General features: G+C 40.9%; 2 protein-coding genes and 1 non-coding gene across 9 annotated transcripts; 1 reads left to right on the plus strand and 2 right to left on the minus strand.

Annotated features, from left to right (window-relative positions):
- Nucleotides 1-2,822: 2,822 nt before the first annotated feature.
- Nucleotides 2,823-4,253, minus strand: LOC109866700 (uncharacterized). Its single transcript, XM_020455490.2, has 2 exons — nucleotides 3,884-4,253; nucleotides 2,823-3,491 (listed from the first exon to the last, which is right to left on the minus strand). Exons 1-2 carry the CDS (start codon nucleotides 4,017-4,019, stop codon nucleotides 2,986-2,988), a joined length of 642 nt encoding a protein of 213 aa, XP_020311079.1. The 5' UTR covers nucleotides 4,020-4,253; the 3' UTR covers nucleotides 2,823-2,985.
- A 460-nt stretch (nucleotides 4,254-4,713) lies between these two features.
- On the plus strand, nucleotides 4,714-4,795 carry trnas-gcu (transfer RNA serine (anticodon GCU)). Its single transcript has one exon. It is a non-coding gene; the product is annotated as a tRNA-Ser (tRNA).
- A 159-nt stretch (nucleotides 4,796-4,954) lies between these two features.
- Nucleotides 4,955-25,077, minus strand: LOC109866570 (BRO1 domain-containing protein BROX). 7 transcript variants are annotated; one of them, XM_020455298.2, is made up of 18 exons: nucleotides 24,945-25,077; nucleotides 24,415-24,525; nucleotides 24,160-24,290; nucleotides 14,074-14,180; nucleotides 13,810-13,906; nucleotides 11,442-11,537; nucleotides 11,210-11,282; nucleotides 10,811-10,916; nucleotides 10,514-10,603; nucleotides 10,291-10,376; nucleotides 10,108-10,189; nucleotides 9,850-10,000; nucleotides 9,596-9,755; nucleotides 6,598-9,414; nucleotides 6,135-6,236; nucleotides 5,977-6,031; nucleotides 5,801-5,895; nucleotides 4,955-5,445 (listed from the first exon to the last, which is right to left on the minus strand). In XM_020455298.2, the coding sequence occupies exons 3-14, from the start codon at nucleotides 24,258-24,260 to the stop codon at nucleotides 9,328-9,330; spliced, it is 1,236 nt and encodes a 411-aa protein (XP_020310887.1). In that variant the 5' UTR covers nucleotides 24,261-24,290; nucleotides 24,415-24,525; nucleotides 24,945-25,077; the 3' UTR covers nucleotides 4,955-5,445; nucleotides 5,801-5,895; nucleotides 5,977-6,031; nucleotides 6,135-6,236; nucleotides 6,598-9,327. The 7 variants fall into 7 exon arrangements, with proteins under 7 accessions (XP_020310887.1, XP_031656249.1, XP_031656248.1 ...); XM_031800389.1 differs by having other exon boundaries at nucleotides 6,598-6,661; nucleotides 6,830-9,414; nucleotides 24,415-25,077; XM_031800388.1 differs by having other exon boundaries at nucleotides 6,135-6,334; nucleotides 6,598-6,661; nucleotides 6,830-9,414; nucleotides 24,415-25,077.
- Between the last annotated feature and the right edge of the window lie 578 nt (nucleotides 25,078-25,655).

Below are 25,655 nucleotides of genomic sequence, written 5' to 3' on the forward strand. Positions count from 1 at the left end.
GATGTGAGTACATTGGAGGTAAACCTAGGCCTTGAGTAATGAAGAGAGAGATATAGTCTCTAGACATGTTTAAACAAGGTGATGTCATTGCATATGTAGGAGGTGGAACAACATGGTTGGTTAAGGCATATTGAGCAGGGCTAGAGGCTCTACAGTGAAATTAGACAGTAATCACTAACCAGGACAGTAATGGACAAGGCAAATTGATATTAGAGAGAGGCATGCGTAGCCAAGTGAACATATGGGTCCAGTGATTCAGACAGTTAGCAGGCTAACAAGCTAACAGTTAGTAGGCCGGAGCTAAACAAGCTAGCAGCTAGTAGACCAGGGCAAGCTAGCAGTTAGCAGGCCGGGTTAGCAAGCAAGCAGTTAGCAAGGGCTAGCAGTTAGCAGACCGGGCAGGCAAGCTAGCAGTTAGCAGACCGGGTTAGCAAGCAAGCAGTTAGCAAGGGCTAGCAGTTAGCAGACAGGGCAGGCAAGCTAGCCGTTAGCAGACCAGGGCCCGGCAGTTTAGCAGTTAGCAGACCGGGTTAGCAAGCAAGCAGATAGCAGGGGCTAGAAAGTTAGCCTTTGGGGGGGGGACCTCGCGATGGGGGTAAGTCTGTTTTTGCCTCTTCGTGCGGTGACGTCGATAGACCAGCCGTGGAATTAGTAGGGTTCCAAGTAGCTCTAGGTAGCTAGCAGGCCGATATTGTAGCCCTGGTGTATGCTTCGGTGGTATCACAGGAGCCCTGGCCGGGCTAGCTTCAAGCTAAATTGATGCTTGCTCTGGGATCGAAACGCTAGCCATGTTAGCTAGTTGTGAAGATCCAGATGAAAATGTTCAGTTTGCGGTAGGAATCCGGGGATAAAAATAACAGGTCCGTTATGCTCTGGTTAGAGTCACGTTGTTCGAACTGGCGAGAGCTTTCCGAGCTGAAGGTTAGCTGATGACCGCTGGCAATGGTTTGCTGACTGATATCTGGTGGTTAGCTGGCTAGCTTCAGTTGAGGGATTCCAGATCCAAATTAAATATAAATACTTTAGGGGGAAAAAAGCAGATCCACGCCACATTGGGTGAGGCGGGTTGCAGGAGAGTATTTAGATGATGAGGTTTAGCAAAATATTTTAAAGAATATGCAACGAAAAATATGCAAAACGATATATACAAGGGACACAACAGGACAAAGACGTCTGACTGCTACGCCATCTTGGACTACCATTACTTATTCAACTTCACTACTTTCTTCCACTGTTCTGAACGCCTCAGGATAGGAGACATTCTGGACAGCCCTTATTCTTGCCACCTCCGTCTCCTTCACCCTAACAGGACACTTCAGTAATTTGGGTGCATGTTCACCACAACAACAAGCATCATTTAGGCTCAGCTGGCATATAAAACTCCTCCCGTCTACATTAACATTTATCACACTGCATTGGTTTGGGCATGAAGGCTCTCAGAGGGAATCTCATACAACCCAAATACAGTCATGGCCAAAAGTTTTGAGAATGACACAAATATTAATTTTCACAAAGTCTGCTGCCTCAGTTTGTATGATGGCAATATGCATATACTCCAGAATGTTAGGAAGAGTGATCAGATGAATTGCAATTTATTGAAAAGTCCCTCTGCATGCAAATGAGCTGAATCCCCAAAAAACATTTCCACTGCATTTAATTTTTCCCTGCCACAAAAGGACCAGCTGACATCATGTCAGTGATTCTCTCGTAAACAGAGGTGTGAGTGTTGATGGGGACACGGCTGGCGATCACTCTGTCATGCTGATTGAGTTCAAATAAGACTGGAAACTTCAAAAGGAGGGTGGTGTTTAATTCTATCTGGGCGCGTCCATGCCCAGCTTAGCCAATCCGTAATCCGGCCCTGGTTGCTAGAATTTTGGAGAGTGAAATGGTCTGTCTGAAAAGTCCACATTCTGATTGTCTACAACTGTCTAAAAATGTGGCCACAATCAAAAGACACACTGCGATCTGATTGTGATCAGATCATCCTGCCCACCTCCAGAGGTAGTCAGACACACATTGTGTCTGAATATCTTACAAGTGTAGACTGATCTGGAAAGAGAAGCCATTTAAATCAAAATTATTCCACACTCATTGACAGGTGGCACCATTGATTGGTTACATCAATATTTGTCTTACATTAAATAAATCATATTTTGAAAGAATAGCTGTGAAATAATTTGCATAAAGAAGGGACCAGGAAATCTGGTCACAATGCAGACAGTGGATGGATAATCAGAATGTAGACAATATCAGGACAGAGAACCCATGTTAGCACCAGGTATAAACGGGGCTATAGAGAGGCATTGGGATTGAGCTGGTACATACCGAAGCAGTGCCGTAAATTGGTTTAAGTGTCCAAGTGAACCAGAGAGGTCCTTTAGCACTTGATAGTTTTTCTGCTATGGTGTAGATTACAGTGCTGCTGACACGTGGGATGTTACATAACCAGTTCAGAGTGCCTTCCCATGCAAACCAGTGTTAGTTAACAATAACAGGTTAAGCTCAGTCCAAAAAGGAAACTGATGGTGGACAACACTCCTTGGCTGGAGAAATAACTTTTTTTCTTTGACAGTGACTGCCCCCACCTGGTAAGTATTGAAAAGTACCCCTCTCTGCATTCAAAACAAATACGACTTGTGTTGGCGCTTCTTCCCTCACCTCCTGGATTTTCAATGATTCTTATGTTTAACCTTGCTCAACTGGTAGCATCACATTTGCTAACGGTTTCCAATCGCATCAGCCCAGGGTGAAGAGTTTGTTTTATTATTTTGAACATGTGGGAGAATTGCTCACAGACAAAGTAAGCAATTCAGCCCCTCAAATGTTGAAAGTGTTTATTTGTTAACAATTGACTTTGCAATAACCATAAACAGGCATAGTATCAAACTGAATATAGAACAATAGTTGATAACAGGACAAAATTAAGGCTTGTGCTTTACAAAACCTTGGAAACAGAATTGAGGGCGGAGGCTGGGTAGTGGGTTATTGGAATGCTGCTTCATGTAGAAGTTGGTGTATTTTCAATTTTACAGCACTCTTCTTTCTATGGGGGAGCTTCCTAAGATACGGGAGCAAACTAAAGAAGAACATCTCATCCTCTATGTCCTCCAGTCCGTCCATCCCATCCATCTGCCACCTCCTCTTCCGGCTGGGCCCATTGGATCCCGACACAGTGTCAGGAGAGGGAGCATCCTCATCGTCTGCCTGGCCCCCCTCGATCTCATGGATAATGTAGGCTGATTTATCGTCCACACCTTCTGTGGCACTTTCCCTGTTCCTCTCCCTTTCCTCCTCCTCCAAGTCATCTGTGGTGTCTCCTTGCAAGCCCTTGGGCTGGATGAAGGGGGTAAGGAAGGACATGCTTCTGCTGTGCATCCAGGTCTTCTTGTGAATGTCCAGCTCCCCAGATGCTCTCCTCTGCTGCTCAGCCCGCTTGAATTTGACAAAAGTGTCCCTCAGGTTCTTCCATTTATTCCGACAGTCATCCACTAAACACCCCAAATGACACGTAACACAAAAAGAAGAGGGGAGTGGGGTCAGGATATCTGCATCGAACACAAAGAGCAATCTCAATCTGACCTATGGATAGTCTGATCATGATTAAAATACACACATGACATTTCTTGAATGTTATGTAAACATGTATTTATTCCTAATTTACCTTATTGCAGGGATCACATTGTTGTTTTATGAGGGATAACAATTGGCAGGTAGCTAGCTAGCTAAGGGTGTAGCTAGGTACGTAGCTACATAAGTGAGAGAAAGTTTGGTCAACAACAGTTCAAGTAGCTAGGTAGCGATAGTTAGCTAGTAAGCTAGCCAACTAGCTAACGTTAACTGGGTAGATAGCAAGCTATTGCTAGCAGCAAGCTGACCTTACCAGGCATTTCCACTTGCAGACTTACAGCCCTCCATGCCCTTGCCTTTCTCTGTGAGTCCCTGTATGAGTTTAAAGTTACGTTATACAACTCAGGGTAATCCGAAACAGCCGAAATGATTCTGTCAGCCATTTGCATGTTAGCTTTCAAAGCACTCGCTGCTGCTACTACTCGCTTTGAATTCAAAGACAGTGCGCATGCGTATCAAATGTTTTCCAAACGCTGATAGGTTAAACTTGAAACGCTTGCTTGCTGGCTAAAAGCCTTTACATGGTCTGTCTGATCTCTGTATTGGCTGTGCAGCATTTACAAAGATATGGCCTCTGCTGAAGTCAGAGCACTCACACTTCTTGCGTTCCGCTGGGCAGCCGTGAAGGAAGTTGACAAGGAACTGAGTTTGTGTTTATACAGGACCTCCCGCACTCACCTACCGTCAACCAATCATGTCAATGCAGAGCTATACGTAGCCCTCCACCTTGTTACAACATTTGAGAGGCGCACAGCGTTGCGGTACAGACTCAATTTGGCCTCTGCATTCCTCCAGAGGCTCTATAATTGCGTCACACCATCCACACGGTGCCTCCACCACATTTCAGATCAAGCATGAATTGACTTTAAATTAGCTACCACAATGCTTGAGACAGATGTAACTAACTAGCTAAAACAAATAGATTTTATTTATGAAAGTCAAAACAGAACCATTCTAAAATGCAACGTTAAATGTTGCGAAAAATACAAAACAAACAAACATGCAGTAGCATTTGCAGCCGGATAAAATTATGTAGTTCATGTGGTTTGATAAAGCTAACTGTTTTACGACAGGAAACACTACGACGAGGTGGCCGAGTGGTTAAGGCGATGGACTGCTAATCCATTGTGCTCTGCACGCGTGGGTTCGAATCCCATCCTCGTCGATTATTTTTATCCTTAGCCAAAGTGTACAGTCATCAGTAATACACAGCAATTATGGATGTTCTGTGCTATCCAGAATATTTTGTCGATATTTGCACGCATAATGTACAAAACACATTTAGTCAGAAATTCATTTAAATTGAAGGCATGCATGAAACATGTATACTGCATGTTTTTAATTAACATTTCAGAATTGTATTAATATAGTCAGATAAAGTGCAATACAGTAGAAATCACAGAGGAACACCAACAAATACACACAGCAATATAAATATTTGCTCTCTTAGTTTGTTACCACAACAAGTTCAATGCATACTATTGTTTTACTATTTTTCCTTTAGTTTATTTAGCTTTTTTTTTACTTACATTTTTTTTGCATTGTTTGTTGAGTTGTAAGTAAGCATTTCACGGTAATTCAGCGCATATGACAAATAACATTTGATTTGTTTATTAGCATAGTTATTTTTCAGTGCTCATTATCATCTTGATAACCCATGTTGTGGGATCCTGTCGTTCTGTGCTCAGTGGCTTGAGAACCAGCTGGGACTCCTTGGGAGCTTGTGGCACCATATTCACTGCTCATCCTCAAAGAAAGGTGACTTCCCTCCCTTCTTTTCTCATAGGAGCATTCAGTGTCTTTACTGCCTGTGTTCTAGAAGGGAACAAAACCGCTAGCTTAAACATTTTTCAATTCGGTTCAGAAAAAGTGTTCTGTTTGAGTGTGACTGCTAAATTATTAAAGTTAGTGTATGTTTAACCAAGAATTTGACGAAGATTGGAAACAAATGCATATGTGGTCTACATTTCTGACTATGTTGTGCAGGCTTTATGTGTCGGTCCAGAAACTTTTCCTGACCACTTTGCCTCACCAGAAAACAACTCCGGGGCTTAGTGCCTATCACCAGGTTGTACCTAGGCAACTCACATGGTCAGGAAAAACTCATGACTCTTATGTGATCAAGAAAGACTCCTGGCCGTATGTGTGTGTAATGTTTTATGTACCTTACCTTATTATCACGCTGATGTTCATCTACAGCATACTGGTATTTGGCAGTGTTGAGACCAAGTAGACCAGCCAGTTTTTCCCCAAGAAAATCACAAGCTGAAGGAAAAAACATGTTATGTAAGACAATGCTTTCAAAAAAATTGTTTCAAGAGCACACATGAATGGAATGCAACTTACTGCGCAATGACTTCCTGCCCAGAGACCAAGTAAAAGCTCTCCATGGGAGTTTGGGCTAAAATACACACACAGATTAGTGCTGCATTCCAACTGTGTTCATGGACTAAACATAATTTATACTAAGAATCAAAATCTTAACTGTTTGAACACTTCCCTACCATGTCTTCAGGCTCCCTAAACACCTCCTCTTGTAATGTATCCTCCTCCTCACTGTCATCTTCCTCCAGAGTCTCACCACTGGCGAAATGGATGACCCTCCTCTGCAGGGACAGTGAAAGACCTCTGAACTGTCTCTCCTGAACGTCAGGACCCCGAGAGACACACACTGTTAATGACCCCATATCCTCTCATACCTGTCCTGCATAAACAATTCATAAAACATAAGGTCTGTGGTTGTGCTTGATAATGGTGTGTGTACGCACTACGTTAGCTTATGATAAGCAATTTCTACTGACGCCATCTATTTGCCAAGGGATAGTCTTAAAGGGCTATTAGTATGTTCCATACAGGAAGCAATCATAAAAGTAGCTCTGAATTGGGATACTGAAGACGTATTTATAAAGAAATGTCTGTAACCTTATGACAGGTAAACCCTTTAGCCTACATATGAACAGCACTTACTTCCTTGAAACTGTCGCTCATTCTTCACACTGAATAAATGATTTTCCTTTCCTTGTGCTGCTGCCTGTAGAGCAAAAAATGTTTTCTCAGCTCAGAATACATACATTTCCTCCACTCTGATGGCACTGGAATGGTCAATCAAGGCAACAGAAAAAAAGCAAGATACTCGGTCCTACATTAGTTTGAAACCTGATTACTCAACACACCAGAAACACGTTTTAGTCATGCTTACTGTGTTCACCAGTCAGAGACTGCGGTCATTGGATGACAGGCTACTAATTTCAGTTTTCTTGTAAGGCTGAGGGTTGGGCTTGTTCCACTGTGTAGAATTTCAAGGTTTATTGTTAACTGCTATATGCAGTGATGTTGTTCCTCTGGCTAATGATACTTGAGTGCAGCACACACACACACACCCTGTTCTTACATCAGGAAAATAAGCGTTTGATTGTGACATAAAATAGTAACCCAAGGTTTCTTGACATTTTATTTTAAACATTTTCCATGAAGGGCACCATTAGATGAAGAGTAATGACCTTCAGGTTGACTTGTGTAAACATTGTTATGATACAGCAAATTGTTTTCTTAAATGTGTTAATTAAAAATAAATCTAATTGGTCCTTAAATGTGAAAATGAATTGTTCCAATAATAAAAAGTACTTAATTTCTGTGTGACTATTAAGATTTAAAGTGCAAAGGCATTATAATGTGCTTTGAGGTTGATGTGTGTATAATGTGCTTAATTGATTGGCAAGTTAGTATACCATACTGGAGGTTACGTGTTCCCCTATTGTACCTCCTCTGTAGATGCTAGCTGTCATTAACATATTTTCAAAAACAACTCTTATGCAATTACAGCGAATCAGTACTCTAAAAACTACAGTAATATGTATATCATTGTCATTTACAGATAAAACAAACATTTGTAATTCATTTGATTAATTTACATACATAGTAGGCTACTTCAACAATTTTCCATATGTAAAATAATGTGCCATAGTACAACATTACTCCCTTCACTGAAATGGTTTAAGCGGGTTATGATTGACATCATATTTGAATGACATCAGATTGTCAAGTCCATTTCTTTCTTCATTAACCATTACTCTAGTGTTCCTGCACTTGTCGATCACTAATAAATCCAGTCTTAATTAGGGATAGGCCCATTTTTTCTCCACTTCCTGTCTGAATGACATGCCCAAAGTTAACTGCCTGTAGCTCAGGCCCTGAAGCCAGGATATGCATATACTTGGTACCATTGGAAAGAAAACATTTGAAGTCTGTAGAAATGTTAAAATAATGTAGGAGAATATAACAAAAGATATGGTAGGAGAAAATCCAAAGAAAAACCAAACAGATTTTTTTTTGAGAGACCATCTTAGGATTGCAAGAGAAAGTTCATATTGAAAATTTGCTCCCTGGATGCAATTCCTATGGCTTCCACAGGGTGTCAGCAGTTTATGTTCAAGGTTTCAGGCTTGTAACTAAAAACGAATGAGAAATATCAGTTTTAGAAGGACACGTCTTGGAAATTTGTGTTTGGGCGCACCATGACGACATTACACACCTGCTAAAACCGGTTTCCTATTGAACATACTTCTTTCCGAAATAAATATTATAGTTTGATTACATTTTACGGTATCTGAGGAGTAAATAGAAACATATTTTGACTTGTTGAAACAAAGTTTAGGGGTAGATTTTCAGATTATTTTCTCTGCAAGTTGAACGAGTGGATTACTCAAATCGATGGCGCCAACTAAACTGACTTTTTGGGATATAAAGAAGGATATTATCTAACAAAAAGACACTACATGTTATAGCTGGGACCCTTTAGATGACAAATCAGAGGATGATTTTCAAAAAGTAAGTGAATATTTAATCGTTATATGTGAACATATGAAACCTGTGCCGGTGGAAAAATATTTAGATTTGCGCGCCCTCCAGTTTCACCGGAAGTTGATCCTTTAGACCAGCAACCATGGCCACTAGTCAGAGTTCTCTTTTTTTACAACACATATCTGAGCGTCAGGAAGACCTACATCACCTTCCATAGGGCACAATGTTATGGAACGTTCAAAGGTTTCGTGTAAAACAGGCCTGCTCCTCTCTCATGCAGAGTCGTCATGCGTGACATTTATATTTAGAATGTTCAGAACATCGAGCTTTCCTGAGAACTTCCCAGATGATATTCCATGTTCCTACTGAACAGCCAGCCTTGTTCAGGTTATTTTGACCCAATACAAGCACCGCCTATTCCTCAAGTCTCCAATAAAGAGGGGAATGTTAAACAATGGTTATTATCATAAATACAGGCCATACCCAGCAATGACTAGCCTTGGGTATGAATAATGTGATCCTGTGTGTACAGTGTCCTTTCAGTTGCAAAAAAACTGATTCAATTAGAGAATCTCAGCGATTGAAAAATAAAATTGAAAACATACAAATGATTGGATAATCATCGTGGAGTGTTATAAGTTCTTACTATATTAAATTGTCCGTTTCTTAAATGACAGCAAAAAATAAAGATCCAAAATCCTCAAAAGGACTAGTGAGAGAACATTTCAAATATAAAGTCTGACCCAATAATATTTGATCATGAACATAAAAAAATAGAAAACAACTATGTATAAAATGAACTACAACAGATGGTCATGCTACTGTAAACCACTGATCATAAAACACTACAGATAAAACAAACCAATGTTTTTCTTGTCACCTCCCCCCTCCCTCTGTTTATGATATGACGCAGCCTTTATCTTTCTGAGGCTTCAAATCTGGTTCCTTCATTGGCTTAACCTCTTCTTCCTGCTTGGGTTTGGCCTGCAATCAAAATGGCCAGAGGGAAAAATGTGAAACCATTTGTTCCAGAAACAGACAAGCAAATTAACAAAATCCTTTGTGTTTTTACATGATTATTATCAGTAACATGACAAAATATGTGAAGACAAAGCTATAGTAACTAAATTATCTGTTGCAGTGCCAAATGTGTGAGCAGCATTACCTTCTCAGCTTTGGCCCCCTTGGTGAGGTCAAAAGTGGTGTAGACTTCAGGGGTACACTGCTCGCTGACGGCTGGGAACTCAAAGGATATTGGCTCGGCCAGGCCATAGCTAGCCTTCAGCTCTAGCTGGGGCACCTCGGCTGGAACCTTGTGAAAGTATCTGGAGCAATGAAATTTGTGTATAAATGCTACAACTACTTACTGTTATTTACTATACACAAATAAATGTTATTCTGGATGTGTGTGTGACTCACATGAATCCATTTTCTCTCTCGCACTTTTGCAGTGTATTTTTGATCAGGCCACCCAGCGTGGTGAAGAAGAGCTGCTCAGAGGGCTTGGCTGTGCTACCCGGCCCTTTGGTCTGACGGTACTCTTTGCACAGAGCCTCGGCTCTGGAGTAGCCTAAACACAGCAAGCATGCGGTATAAGTGTTTACAATTGTTAAGATGAAGAGACATCTGTGTAGTGCTTCAAAAATGCAAAACACAATCTAGCACAGAAATACCAACACTTTTCTGCTTCTTGGAGAGATTTTATTGATTCGCCACACTTGTCAATCGCGAGCAGAGTTTGTCCATGGTAGCAATATGCCTGGAAGTGACAAATAATAGCATCATTAGAATTAGTATCTTAGCATTTACAGAACAATCAAAACAAACAAACTCAACTGTCTAGACTGCTCAAGGACATACATAGGCCATGTAGAAGTGCTGTTTCAGCTGGAGGTAATTCCTCCACTTACTGCTGCACTCTGGTTCCAGGGTGTTCAGTGTGTGGTCTGTGAAGACCGAGAGGATAACATTATTTTGAGTGATCAGCAGGACAAACAGTGGTTAGATCAAGACATTCCTATATAAGATCATTACAAAAAATGAAACAAAGTCAGGATGTGACAGGAAACCCCTAAATACTTACCAGCTTTCTGGTAGAAGTTTGCGGTCTCGAAGGCCAAGGTTGCAATGAGAGTGGCGTTATGCTTGAGTTCAATCGCTCTGGCAATCGTCACTGCAAACATCAAAAATTAAGTTAACAACTGCTGATATAATTTTACAGCATTATGATATCGTAAGTCCTGTTCTCACTCAGTGTAATCCCACAGCCACACTGCCATGAGATTGTCATAAGACTCCAGTGTTTTCCCTGCAAAGACACGTTGTCAGCTCCTGACCCTAATAATTATGCAGAGAAGTGGACTGAGTCCAGTGTAGCTACCTTCCTGTGCCTCTGCTTTGCACTGGACCATGTAGGTGTCCATGACTCTGGGGTCTAGGTCCCGGCCCTTCTCCGCTGGGGTGATGAGGTGGGGGATGTAGACCTCCTACAGGAGAGAGACCAGAGAGGAGGACGGGTCTGCTGCCAGACACAACCATGCACCAACAACCAGCAACTTGTGTTCAGGTTGATGATACTGTAATGTATTCACATTGTTCACCATGTGTTGAGGTTAATGTAAAGTGGGCAATATGGGAACCATAGTTGATGGGTTTATCAGTGTTTTTTATTTTTTACTTGCTGATTATCTCACTATGCAAAGGTGTCTTGAAAAGCATTTAAAATAAAACATATGAATATAATTATTGTCATTATACAGAGACAAAATAAGCTAATCACCTTGAGGTGCTTGAAAATCCCAGCAGCAAATTTCAGGCTCCTGTGGACATCTTTTGCTTCTACCTCAGTTACACTGAAAAGGGGTGAAAATTAGAATGTTAATATGTTCCCTTTACAATATTGATATGTCAATGGAACAAGTGTGAAATGACATCAAGGTCATAAATTACCTTTCTTGCATAATGAGATATATTGTATGAGAATAAATTAGTAAAGCAGAAAATAAACATACTTTTCCTTTCCTGCAAGTCTTGAGGCAAACTTGGCGTGCCAAATTGCAACATTGAAGGCCATGGAGACCAGTTCAAAAATAGCATCTTGTTGGGCACTAAAGGGACAGGATGTTAATAACAATAATAGTATTGGAGAGAGACCGTGTATTTCAATAATGGACGGAAACATCTGTTTGAGGTGAGAGAACTAAATAAAATATTGAGCCTGAGTAATGAAGTAATAACACATTTATAAAATGTCAGCTGGAAATACAAAAGAACCAAGACAAGGCTATAGGTAGTTCTCAAGTAAACGTCACAATACAGTGCAGAGCATTTGACTTAGTTGCTGGGTGGCAAGGAGAACCCCAGCATTGTCAGAACTACACATTTACAATTATTCTACATTTAGCTCTATCAGAGCATGCAACTGCCTGCTTTTCATGTTCAGTAAACATTAATTGATCTTGTAAACTTTGATTTGTGAGGATAGCCTATCCATTGCATTCGGAAAGTATTCAGACCCCTTGACTTTTTCCACTTTGTTACGTTAGTCTTATTCTAAAAAAATGCTAAATAATTCCCCCCCAATCTACACACAATACCTCATAATGACAAAGCAAAAACAGGTTTAGACATTTTTGCTATTGTAATACAAATAAAAAAGTTAAATATCACATTTACATAAGTACTCAGACCCTTTACTACTTTGTTGAAGAACCTTCGGCAGCGATTAAAGCCGAGTCTTCTTGGGTATGACGCTACAAGCTTGACACACCTGTATTTGGGGAGTTTCTCCCACTTTTCTCTGCAGATCCTCTCAAGCTCTGTCAGGTTGGATGGGGAAGGTCGCTGCACAGCTATTTTCAGGTCTCTCCATAGATGTTAGATCAGGTTCAAATCAAGGCTCTGGCTGGGCCACTCAAGGTCAATCAGAAACCCTGCGTTATCTTGGCTGTGTGCTTAGAGTCGTTGTCCTGTTGGAAGGTGAACCTATGCCCCAGTCTGAGGTCCTGAGCACTCTGGAGCAGGTTTTCATCAAGGATCTCTTGTTCAGCTTTCCCTCGATCCTGACTAGTCTCCCAGTTCCTGCCGCTGAAAAACATCCACACAGCATGATGCCACCACCATGCTACATTTGTTGGTACTCTTCCCCAGATCTGTGTCTCGACACAATCCTGTCTCGGAGCTCTACAGACAATTCTTCAACCTCATCGCTTGGTTTTTGCTCTGACATTTTTTTTTACACCTTTATTTAACTAGGCAAGTCAGTTAAGAACACATTGTTATTTTCAATGACGGCCTAGGAATGGTGGGTTAACTGCCTTGTTCAGGGGCAGAACGACAGATTTTTACCTTGTCAGCTCGGGGATTCGTTTTTGCAACCTTCCGGTTAAATGTCCAACGCTCTAACCACCTGCCTTACATTGCACTCCACGAGGAGCCTGCGTGGCAGGCTGACTACCTGTTACACGAGGGCAGCAAGAAGCCAAGGTAAGTTGCTAGCTAAGCATTAAACTTATCTTATCATAATGTACATGGTTGATGATATTACTAGTTTATCTAGCATATCCTGCATAGCATATAATCGATGCGGTGCCTGTTAATTTCTCATTGAATCACAGCCTACTTCGACAAATGGGTGATGATTTAACAAGCACATTTGCGGAAAAAAGCACCGTCGTTGCACCAATGTACCTAACTATAAACATCAATACCTTTCTTTAAAAACAATACACAAGTATATATTTTTAAACCTGCATATTTAGTTAATATTGCCTGCTAACATGAATTTCTTTTAACTAGGGAAATTGTTACTTCTCTTGAGTTCCGTGCAAGCAGTCAGGGTATATGCAGCAGTTTGGGCTGCCTGGCTCATTGCGAACTGTGTAAAGTCCATTTATTCCTAACAAAGGCCGTAATTTTGACTGGTACTGTATATCGTGAGGCTACACTGATGTATCTGAAATTACTTGATCATTTCATGTTTACTGACCATGAAAAGCATGCGGTTACTTGTTGTATAACTCTGATGACAGAGCAAAATTTGCACAGTTGTTTTGCATGGAATAATCGGAAATGTGTAGTTCTGACTATGCTCTTCAAGAGGTGATATTACAACAAAATAGTGAACATTTATTAAACAATCCCTTAAATGACACGCAGTTGTCAATGTTTTTAGCAGAGCTGGGAGTCTCCTTTCCCTGCAGCAGGCAAATTGAACACTCTGCACCGTATTGTGGCGTTTTATTGATAACGAACTATTGTACTGTAACTAACACCTTGACTGACATTTACTGTATGTTGTATGTGTAGAGCTCTGACTGTGGGGCTGATGGGGGTAACTAACCACATCTGTGAAACCACCTATGGGCTAGAAGGCTTTACCTTGGGGTGTTTCCTTGCAAAGTGTCAGTCCACTTGAAGTTCTGCATGAACCGAAGCTTGTTCTCTTGTTTGGTGCCATCCAGAGATGCAATGAATCCTATGTCATGTCAAGCAATCAAAAGACCAGAAACAGATTATTAATAGAAAAAAAAGGAATAGTGATGCATGATGAGCAGCGTGTAGAGACACTATATAACACTATAAAAACAGTGAGCACTGCTAAAGACAGAGGAGAAAAGGCATAAACAAACAGCACAAGTTCACCTTGTAAGAGTGAGAAATAAGTATCTGTGGCATTTTTCATGATCTCGGGATCACAGGTGGTATCTGTGAACATCTCCAAGAGTCTGGCCCTCGATGTCCTCAAGTCACTATTGAGGAGAGAAATATATAAACGGTCAAGCAATTATGTGTTCTCAACTGACCCTTCGCTAAGCCCCGCAGCAGAATTTTGGGCAACCAATCGCAGTGCTCCAATGGATAGCAACTGTTGTCGAGTCAGACACCTTGGATGCGCTCATGTTTAAATCGCATGAAAGCCAGTGAGGGGTATGGCAAAACCGGAGAGTTTTCTTTAAAAATAAATGTTTAAATGGCTAAATAGTTGAACAGTGCACCAGGAGTACTTGCTACTCTGATTCCTGAAATGCAGAGCCTGTGGTTGGAGTTTTTTTTTAAATCCAAAATTATACTTGCTACATTGATTGCCACCTCAGCTGGTTAGCTAGCTGTCTCATTGACTGCCAAACATTGCTAATGCTAGCTAGATAGCCACTTAATATAACTTGTTTTCTCAAAATGTATGTTAGCTAGCTAAGTTAAATGTTATGAATACAACTCCCATGTTGTCGACATCATAATACAATTTGAGAGCACTAGTTAGCTCCAAAAGTGGTGTCATGACGTGGCTTTCTTTGGGTATAGCGAGTACCATCCCCCTCTCTCTCACCACCTCTCTCTTCCCCCTACACCCAGGCTCTGTTATCTCAGGTCGTAAATTCCTGGAGGAGACCCTCTTCCCTCCCGGCCATGCAGTATAGAGCGAGGGTTCACAGTAGAACAAAGGAACTTCTTCTACCTCACAGAACTTGAGAACTGAACAAAATCCATGTTTTGGAGAATGTGTAAACAGTCGGTGGAGAATCCAGCTACAACCGGTACATTTTGTCTAATGATAGACAATACAGCCACAATACCATAACTCTGTTTATACAAGAGTCTCCGTTATGAGATTTGCATCTAATTATTGTATAAAATGAATGAGTAAAGATTAAACTATTTGCGAAATGATGTAATGCGATTTTAAACTGTTTAATGAAAGAGTTAAATTTGAAAGGGAATTGGATTCCAAGTCATTGGCCCGCCCCATGAACACAGACATTGATCTGGCGTCATGGGTCAGCCCATTTCTGCTGTTCCGAATATAAACCCCAACTGGAAAAGCCCACTTCAGACCAAGCGTACCTCGATTACCGAGAGGGCTAAGGTTTGAGTAGAGACCATGCATTCCTCGGTTTTTGAATTCCTAACCAAACCACGTGGAACATTGGCTACACTGGTGGGAATGGTACAACTCTGAGACTATCGATCCTGACAGAATAAGAGCAAATCTTCGATACGAATTACTAGTCTGCAGCTAGAATTTATGTTGACTGAATGCGAAGACCGACAAAACATCTATACTATAAGAAGATTTCTGAATGGGACTCTGAAGTATCCAAAAGAATTCATGGGAGAGAGAAGTTCAGATTAACTTTCCAACAGAAAGAAGGATGATTCCAACAGAGATCATGACGACACACTGAGTGTAAATATATAATTTATTGATTGCAATTATTCCCGAATGAGTGAGCGTTCATGTGCAAAGGATTAGCATTTCAATTATAATTATCAACTGTGTCTTTTGTCTTTCACGCCCTTCTCAGCCGCTTTGTCTACCAAGCGTCATATCAGTTTAGCCCACTAGGGCACATCCCCTATCATTTCCTTGTAACCATATCTACTTTGTTTGCTTGTTTATGCATTTTTGTGATTATTTAGTTAGTTAGTAAATAAATGATTAAGAAAATTGATGTATGGATGATTCAGTGAAGGCTGGGTTCGTGCAGATAACCAACAATTTACGACGTTTGGAATGAGACTAACGTGAGGTAAAGAATAATTAATTAATTAGAAGACTAATTGATCAGATATTAAAATATCTAAAAAGTTATATTAGGAAAATTATAACTGTAATCTGAAGATTTTCCTTGGTGCCCGGACTTCCTAGTTAATTACAATTACATGATTAGTTTAATCACGTAACAATAATTACAGAAAATTGATTTGATAAAAATAACAGTCTTCACTATAATGATGTCAAAGACATGACAGTGGCTAGCTTTGACTGTATGCTGACAGTGAATTCAGAGCAATGGCTAGCTACTAGAAGGCGACCGATTAATCGGCATGGCCGATTTCAAGTTTTCGTAACAATCAGTAATCGGCATTTTTGGAAGCCGATTATGGCCGATTACATTGCAATCCACGAGGAGACGGCGTGGCAGGCTGACCACCTATTACACGAGTGCAGCAAGGAGCCAAGGTAAGTTGCTAGCAAGCATTAAACGTATCTTTAAAAAAAATATCAATCTTAACATAATCACTAGTTAACTACACATGGTTTATGATATTACTAGTTTATCTAGCTTGTCTTGCGTTGCAAATAATCGATGCGGTGCCTGTTAATTTATCATTGAATCACAGCCTACTTCGCCAAACGGGTAATGATTTAACAAGTGCAAGTTGCACCAATGTGTACCTAATAGAGGTCGACCGATTATGATTTTTCAACACCGATACCGATTATTGGAGGACAAAAAAACCCGCTGCCGATTAATCGGACGATTTTTTGGCGTGTATTTGTAATAATGACAATTACAACAATACTGAATGACCACTTATTTTAACTTAATAAAATACATAAATAAAATCAATTTAGCCTCAAATAAAATGAAACGTTCAATTTGGTTTAAATAATGCAAAAAAAGTGTTGGAGAAGAAAGTAAAAGTGCAATATGTGCCATGTAAGAAAGCTAAAGATTAAGTTCCTTGCTCAGAACATAACATATGAAAGCTGGTGGTTCCTTTTAACATGAGTCTTAAATATTCCCAGGTAAGAAGTTTTAGGTTGTAGTTATAGGAATAATAGGACTATTTATCTCTATACCATTTGTATTTTATATACCTTTGACTATTGGATGTTCTTATAGGCACTTTAGTATTGCCAATGTAACAGTATAGCTTCCGTACCTCTCCTCGCTCCGACCTGGGCTTGAACCAGGAACACAACGACAACAGCCACCCTCGAAGCAGTGTTAACCATGCAGAGCAAGGGGAACAACTACTCCAAGTCTCAGAGCCAGTGATGTTTGAAACGCTATTAGTGCGCACCCTGCTAACTAGCTAGCCATTTCACATCACATCGTTACACCAGCCTAATCTCAGGAGTTGATAGGCTTGAAGTTAAACAGCAGTGCTGCTGGAAAAATGCACCGAAAGTTCTGTTTGAATGAATGCTTACGAGCCTGCTGGTGCCTACCCTCGCTCAGTCAGACTGCTCTACCAAATCATAGACTTAATTATAACATAAAAACACACAGAAATGCGAGCCTTAGGTCATTAATATGGTCGAATCCAGAAACTATCATCTCGAAAACAAGACGTTTATTCTTTCAGTGAAATACGGAACCGTTCCGTATTTATCTAACAGGTGGCATCCATCAGTCTAAATATTCCTGTTACATTGCACAACCTTCAATGTTATGTTATAATGACATAAAATTCTGGCAAATTAGTTTGCAATGAGCCAGGCTGCCCAAACTGTTGCATATACCCTGACTCTGTGTGCAATGAACGCAATAGAAGTGACACAATTTCACCTGGTTAATATTGCCTGCTAACCTGGATTTCTTTTATCTAAATATGCAGGTTTAAAAATATACTTTTATGTGTTGATTTTAAGAAAGGCATTGTTGTTTATGGTTAGGTACACGTTGGAGCAACGAGTCCTTTTTCGCGAATGCGCACTGCATCGATTATATTCAACGCAGGACACGCTAGATAAACTAGTAATATCATCAACCATGTGTCGTAATAACTAGTGATTATGATTAATTAAGTTTAATGTTAGCTAGCAACTTACCTTGGCTTCTTACTGCATTCGCTTAACAGGCGGGCTCCTCGTGAGGCAGGTGGTTAGAGCATTACTAGTTAACTAGACTAGTTAACCGTAAGGTTGCAAGATTGAATCCCTGAGCTGACAAGGTAAAAATCTGTCGTTCTGCCCCTGAACAAGGCAGTTAACCCACCGTTCCTAGGCCGTCATTGAAAATAAGAATGTGTTCTTAACTGACTTGCCTAGTTAAATAAAGATGAAATAAAAAGGTGTAAAAAATAATAATAAATAAATAACAAATATTTTTTGAAATCGGCATCCAAAATTACTGATTTCCGATTGTTATGAAAACTTGAAATCGGCCCTAATTAAATCGGCCATTCCGATTAAATCTGTCAACCTCTAGTACCTAACCATGAACATCAATGCGTTTCTTAAAATCAATACACAAGTATATTTTTTAAAACCTGCATATTTAGTTAATATTGCCTGCTAACATGAATTTATTTTAACTAGGGAAATTGTGTCACTTCTCTTTCGTTCTGTGCAAGCAGAGTCAGGGTATATGCAGCAGTTTGTGCCACCTGGCTCGTTGCGAACTGTGTGAAGACCATTTCTTTCAAACAAAGAACGTAATTAATTATGACATTACATTGAAGGTTGTGCAAATTAAGAGCAATATTTAGACTTATGGATGCCATCCGTTAGATAAAATATGGAATGGTTCCATATTTTAATGAAAGAATAAACATTTTGTTTTCGAAATGATAGTTTCCATTATTATATATATATAAAGAAAAGAAAATAAAAAAATACATTTAAAATAAATAAAAACAAAATCTGCTTTTTTTGGTCCTCCAATAATCGGTACTGAAAAATCATAATTGGTCGACCTCTACTAGCTCCACTTAAGTGATAATGCCAGAGAAGCCATTGCTTGGAGGATATATTGGCACGGGTGTTGTCAGGCTCGAGGCGAAGTTGAGGGCCGACAAACCGTGCCAATATATCCTCCAAACACCGGCTTCGAGGGCATTATCACTTTTATTCAAAATAATAATGATTGATATATTTTCTATTAAAAACGTTATTTTTATGAATGTATTCATACTATTTAATCCTTCCACAAGATATACAGTACCAGTCAAAAGTTTGTACACCTACTCAGTCAAGGGTTTTTGTTTATTTTTACTATTTTCTACATTGTAGAAAAGGGGCATCGTCTGTATACCACCCCTACCTTATCACAACACAACTGATTGGCTCAAACGCATTAAGAAGGACAGACAACAAGGCACACATGTTAATTGACATGCATTCCAGGTCACTACCTCATGAAGCTGGTTGAGAGAATGCCAAGAGTGTGCAAAGATGTCATCAAGGCAAAGTGTGGATATTTGAAGAATCTCAAATATAAAATATATTTTGATTTGTTTAAAACAGTTTTTTGGTTACTACATGATTCCATGTGTTATTTCATAGTTTTGATGTCTTCACTATTATTCTACAATACAGAAAATAGTACACATTTAAAAAACAACCTTGAATGAGTAGGTGTGTCCAAACTTTTAACTGGTACTGTAGTCCCGACACAAATCTAGGGATGCTACCCAAGCCGGCTGGTAGTTTGTTCAATCGATTCCAGAGACGTGACCCAGTCGTTCAGTGTTTTTGTTCTGTATCAATGGACGTGACCCAGTTGTTCATTCGAAATTATCCATTGCCATACTGGCTGCTAACGTTCCTATCCCTTGCTTGCTAGCTAGCCAACTATGGCTAACTTAGTCACATCAAACAGTGCAGCCAGAACAACAACAAAGTAGCTGCATTTGCATGAGCAGTTTCCAAGTGACATTTATTTGGATACATCCATAACAATGAGCTAATGATGCACGATTTTCCCGGCATATAAAATGTGCTCTCTCGTCCGGACACTTTTGTTCGAGAGCTAGCCTACAAAAAAAACAAAACATGAGCTGGCACACACCCAGAAAATTGTTTGTGTGGAGGTGGTGACTAACGGCAAATAAACTATAAAGTATCAAAATAAAGAAAGTCGCACACCCCATGTGTAATCTCCCAGCAATTTAATGGGTATTTACCGAGAGCTAGCCTACAACACAGCTAACACAATCAAACTAAAGCTGGAAAGACTTTAAACTACCTGCACTTTGTTTCGTTTTACCTGTTTTCTATTGATAGTTCTTTGTATGTACCCATAAAATTATGATGATTCATGGTTTCGACTGGCTGACTAACGCTGCCTACCTGTCTGTCGGTCTGTCTCCTCCCGACACGTTCATTACTTACGGGACAGCTGGAGATCGAATTTGAATATTGAAACGTGTAAATGTCGGAGACACAGACAGCAAGGTCAAATCAAATCAAATTGTATTTGTCACATACACATGGTTAGCAGATGTTAATGCGAGTGTAGCGAAATGCTTGTGCTTCTAGTTCCGACAATGCAGTAATAACCAACAAGTAATCTAACTAACAATTCCAAAACGACTGTCTTATACACAGTGTAAGGGGATAAAGAATATCTACATAAGGATATATGAATGAGTGATGGTACAGAGCAGCATAGGCAAGATACAGTAGATGATATCGAGTACAGTATATACATATGAGATGAGTATGTAAACAAAGTGGCATAGTTACAGTGGCTAGTGATACATGTATTACATAAGGATGCAGTCGATGATATAGAGTACAGTATATACGTATGCATATGAGATGAATAATGTAGGGTAAGTAACATTATATAAGGTAGCATTGTTTAAAGTGACTAGTGATATATTTACATCATTTCCTATCAATTCCCATTATTAAAGTGGCTGGAGTTGAGTCAGTGTCATTGTCAGTGTGTTGGCAGCAGCCACTCAATGTTAGTGGTGGCTGTTTAACAGTCTGATGGCCTTGAGATAGAAGCTGTTTTTCAGTCTCTCGGTCCCAGCTTTGATGCACCTGTACTGACCTCGCCTTCTGGATGATAGCGGGGTGAACAGGCAGTGGCTCGGGTGGTTGATGTCCTTGATGATTTTTATGGCCTTCCTGTAACATCGGGTGGTGTAGGTGTCCTGGAGGGCAGGTAGTTTGCCCCCGGTGATGCGTTGTGCAGACCTCACTACCCTCTGGAGAGCCTTACGGTTGTGGGCGGAGCAGTTGCCGTACCAGGCGGTGATACAGCCCGACAGGATGCTCTCGATTGTGCATCTGTAGAAGTTTGTGAGTGCTTTTGGTGACAAGCCGAATTTCTTCAGCCTCCTGAGGTTGAAGAGGCGCTGCTGCGCCTTCTTCACGATGCTGTCTGTGTGAGTGGACCAATTCAGTTTAGGTGATGTGTATGCCGAGGAACTTAAAACTTGCTACCCTCTCCACTACTGTTCCATCGATGTGGATAGGGGGGTGTTCCCTCTGCTGTTTCCTGAAGTTCACAATCATCTCCTTAGTTTTGTTGATGTTGAGTGTGAGGTTATTTTCCTGACACCTCACTCCGAGGGCCCTCACCTCCTCCCTGTAGGCCGTCTCGTCATTGTTGGTAATCAAGCCTACCACTGTTGTGTCGTCCGCAAACTTGATGATTGAGTTGGAGGCGTGCGTGGCCACGCAGTCGTGGGTGAACAGGGAGTACAGGAGAGGGCTCAGAACGCACCCTTGTGGGGCCCCAGTGTTGAGGATCAGCGGGGAGGAGATGTTGTTGCCTACCCTCACCACCTGGGGGCGGCCCGTCAGGAAGTCCAGTACCCAGTTGCACAGGGCGGGGTGACGAGCTTGGAGGGTACTATGGTGTTGAATGCCGAGCTGTAGTAGATGAACAGCATTCTCACATAGGTATTCCTCTTGTCCAGATGGGTTAGGGCAGTGTGCAGTGTGGTTGAGATTGCATCGTCTGTGGACCTATTTGGGCGGTAAGCAAATTGGAGTGGGTCTAGGGTGTCAGGTAGGGTGGAGGTGATATGGTCCTTGACTAGTCTCTCAAAGCACTTCATGATGACGGATGTGAGTGCTACGGGGCGGTAGTCGTTTAGCTCAGTTACCTTAGCTTTCTTGGGAACAGGAACAATGGTGGCCCTCTTGAAGCATGTGGGAACAGCAGACTGGTATAGGGATTGATTGAATATGTCCGTAAACACACCGGCCAGCTGGTCTGCGCATGCTCTGAGGGCGCGGCTGGGGATGCCGTCTGGGCCTGCAGCCTTGCGAGGGTTAACACGTTTAAATGTTTTACTCAGCTCGGCTGCAGTGAAGGAGAGACCGCATGTTTTCGTTGCAGGCCGTGTCAGTGCCACTGTATTGTCCTCAAAGCGGGCAAAAAAGTTATTTAGTCTGCCTGGGAGCAAGACATCCTGGTCCATGACTGGGCTGGATTTCTTCCTGTAGTCCGTGATTGACTGTAGACCCTGCCACATGCCTCTTGTGTCTGAGCCGTTGAATTGAGATTCTACTTTGTCTCTGTACTGCCGCTTAGCTTGTTTGATAGTCTTGCGGAGGGAATAGCTGCACTGTTTGTATTCGGTCATGTTACCAGACACCTTGCCCTGATTAAAAGCAGTGGTTCGCGCCTTCAGTTCCACACGAATGCTGCCATCAATCCACGGTTTCTGATTAGGGAATGTTTTAATCGTTGCTATGGGAACGACATCTTCAACGCACGTTCTAATGAACTCGCACACCGAATCAGCGTATTCGTCAATATTGTTATCTGACGCAATACGAAACATGTCCCAGTCCACGTGATGGAAGCAGTCTTGGAGTGTGGAGTCAGCTTGGTCGGACCAGCGTTGGACAGACCTCAGCGTGGGAGCCTCTTGTTTTAGTTTCTGTCTGTAGGCAGGGATCAACAAAATGGAGTCGTGGTCAGCTTTTCCGAAAGGGGGGCGGGGCAGGGCCTTATATGCGTCGCGGAAGTTAGAGTAACAATGATCCAAGGTCTTTCCACCCCTGGTTGCGCAATCGATATGCTGATAAAATTGAGGGAGTCTTGTTTTCAGATTAGCCTTGTTAAAATCCCCAGCTACAATGAATGCAGCCTCCGGATAAATCGTTTCCAGTTTGCAGAGAGTTAAATAAAGTTCGTTCAGAGCCATCGATGTGTCTGCTTGGGGGGGGATATATACGGCTGTGATTATAATCGAAGAGAATTCTCTTGGTAGATAATGCGGTCTACATTTGATTGTGAGGAATTCTAAATCAGGTGAACAGAAGGATTTGAGTTCCTGTATGTTTCTTTCAGCGGAGGTTTGTACAAACCTCCGCTGTTGAAAACTAAATGTTAGTCTAAAATAAATGTAAGATAATGTCTAGAGGCTTTTTATAGTGGAGATCAAGTTTATAAATTGCCTGGCTGGGCTGATGAGAGAGTGGATTGCAGTGTCAAATGGAACAGAGTAAATAGGCAATTTAAAGTAAAAAAATTAGCCGGTGGTAACTTGTGGAATAGACACCTGCTGGAATGCGTTTTTAACCAAATCAGCATTGAGGATTAGACCCACCTGTTGTATAAAACAAACAATTTTACCAGGTTCCGTGAACCACTTGTAATACCAGTCCAACACAACATACCCAAATGTTTCCTGATTAGTAAGGGGTAGTCCGAGTTCAATTTCATTGTGTATTAGAAATACAGTTTGAGATCATTGTCAGGGGATTTCGCCAGCGGTTGACTCAGGAATAGAGAGAAATAGTAATGGCATCTTTTTGTGGGCACTAATCTCCGCCATGGCTCGTTGGACAAAGCCTATTTGGAAATTAATGCCATTTTTTTAGGGACTTTTGGATAAACGCAGAAAATAAGGTCTGTGCTAAACACAGGCTTAGGAGATCTTATACGTGATGTTCCATGAGATAATCTAAATCAGCTAAGAATTTAAGTAATAAAAAAAAAAGCACATAAAGGCTTCATAATTCATAAAGGCCAGGTTAACTGATTGATATTATCTCATAGGACAAAACGTATAAGATCTCCTAAGCCCGTGTTAACCTCACTTATTTTCTGCATTTATCCCAAAACCCGAGTCCACCTTAGGATAGGCTGAACGAACCTGAGGCAACTAATTTCCTGGAAGCTGGCAAGCTCTATTGGGCTTCCTGGGGAAAATGTTGTAAGAGTAACCGAGGGGGGCAGGGCATAGCGAAGGGTCAATTGTCATAGAATGGATATCAATTGCAAAGTGTACACATGTACATACTTGCATATCTTATTTGCTGATGGGCTACCAGCAACTCCATAGAAGTTGAAGGAAACAGGTGCAGTTGCTTTCAATGGGTTTCGGTGGAACCAATGAGTCATTCTGTGGCTTGGATGGTAAAAGCTGGATGTCTGATAGATGAAGCAAGGGGAAAGGGACATCAATTAACAATATTCAAACATACATAATTGCATATAAATTGGCCTGATTATCTACAAATAAAAGACTGGTGATATGATAGTAAACGTATCTTACTTGTTGGCTGTGGCTTGATGACAACAATCAATGACGGTCTTGCCTTGACGTGTACACACTGATAGCCTAGCAGCTAGCACAACTGCTTGGCTAAGCTTCTCACTATGTAGGCTAGACGGGTGGGCATATTGCTAGAAGACGTATTGTAAAACCTCTTCCACACTACATTGTTCGTATAATGTTACTAGATAGCTAGTCGGATGGGGTTAGTCGGATTCCGTTGGTTTACTCTAGGAATCAAACAGAACGAGACGAGGACAGTCTTTACTGAAAATGTCCCATAGAAACTCTCGTTTTCGTTGCAAACGTTCCACGTTTGGAGTAAACGGTTCCGTTTGCAAAGACGTTTTGCAACGGAATACGACTAATGAATACCCACCCAAATGTGACAGCAGCAACACCCAACTAGCTAGCTAATGTACTGTAGCTAACGTTAGTGACCTAGCTTTCGAATTACCTAATGGACAAATAAGAAAATCTATAAACACAAGTCTAGTTTGTACAATATTATGGAAATTATATTTACGAACCTTGGATCTGACAATCTGAAGATGCACTTCCGGAAATAAAGGCACAGAATGGATCTTGACCAGTGGAAAAAGCGTATTGACTCATGTGACCACTTGCTGCTTGTTGGGACAGGTCTAGGATCCGCTTTTCTGCTTTAACTGTAATGTTAATACATTTGAATTAAAATTGTATAACTGATCACAGACCAGTTAAAACTATTGACTGTACCAAATAAACCCACTGATTGGAGAGCTTTGGGCATTTAATTTCCTCACATGAACATTTCACATTCATAACCATCCCATTTACAAACCATCACTTCTGAAGATTGGCATCACAGCCTACATTTGGCCTTACCATCTCATACTGTAGTTCAATTTCTTTGGAGAATAAAAACCAACGCTAGAGCAAATAGACAGATATGCTATCCAAATGCTTATGTATGGCTATTGTAATTGAAAGTAAAACATGGGCAGAAACACTATTTCAAGCTTTTGTCTGAACATAATTTCACAAATCAAATGAACATTTCCCAATAGGAATATTGCCACGTTCACGTGCAAGTCGGAACTAGGAAACTCAGAAATGGCCAACTTGCTACCTGGTTGTAGTTATACGGGTGCCACGTTCAATCAGTTAGCAATTCGGACATTTCAGAGTTTCCTAGTTCCATGTTGTGATGCGTCATTTGGATCAGTTAACGAACATGAAACAGTTTTAACAAAAATACC

The sequence above is a fragment of the Oncorhynchus kisutch genome, linkage group LG21 (assembly GCF_002021735.2).
Source record: "Oncorhynchus kisutch isolate 150728-3 linkage group LG21, Okis_V2, whole genome shotgun sequence".
NCBI lineage: Eukaryota > Metazoa > Chordata > Actinopteri > Salmoniformes > Salmonidae > Oncorhynchus > Oncorhynchus kisutch.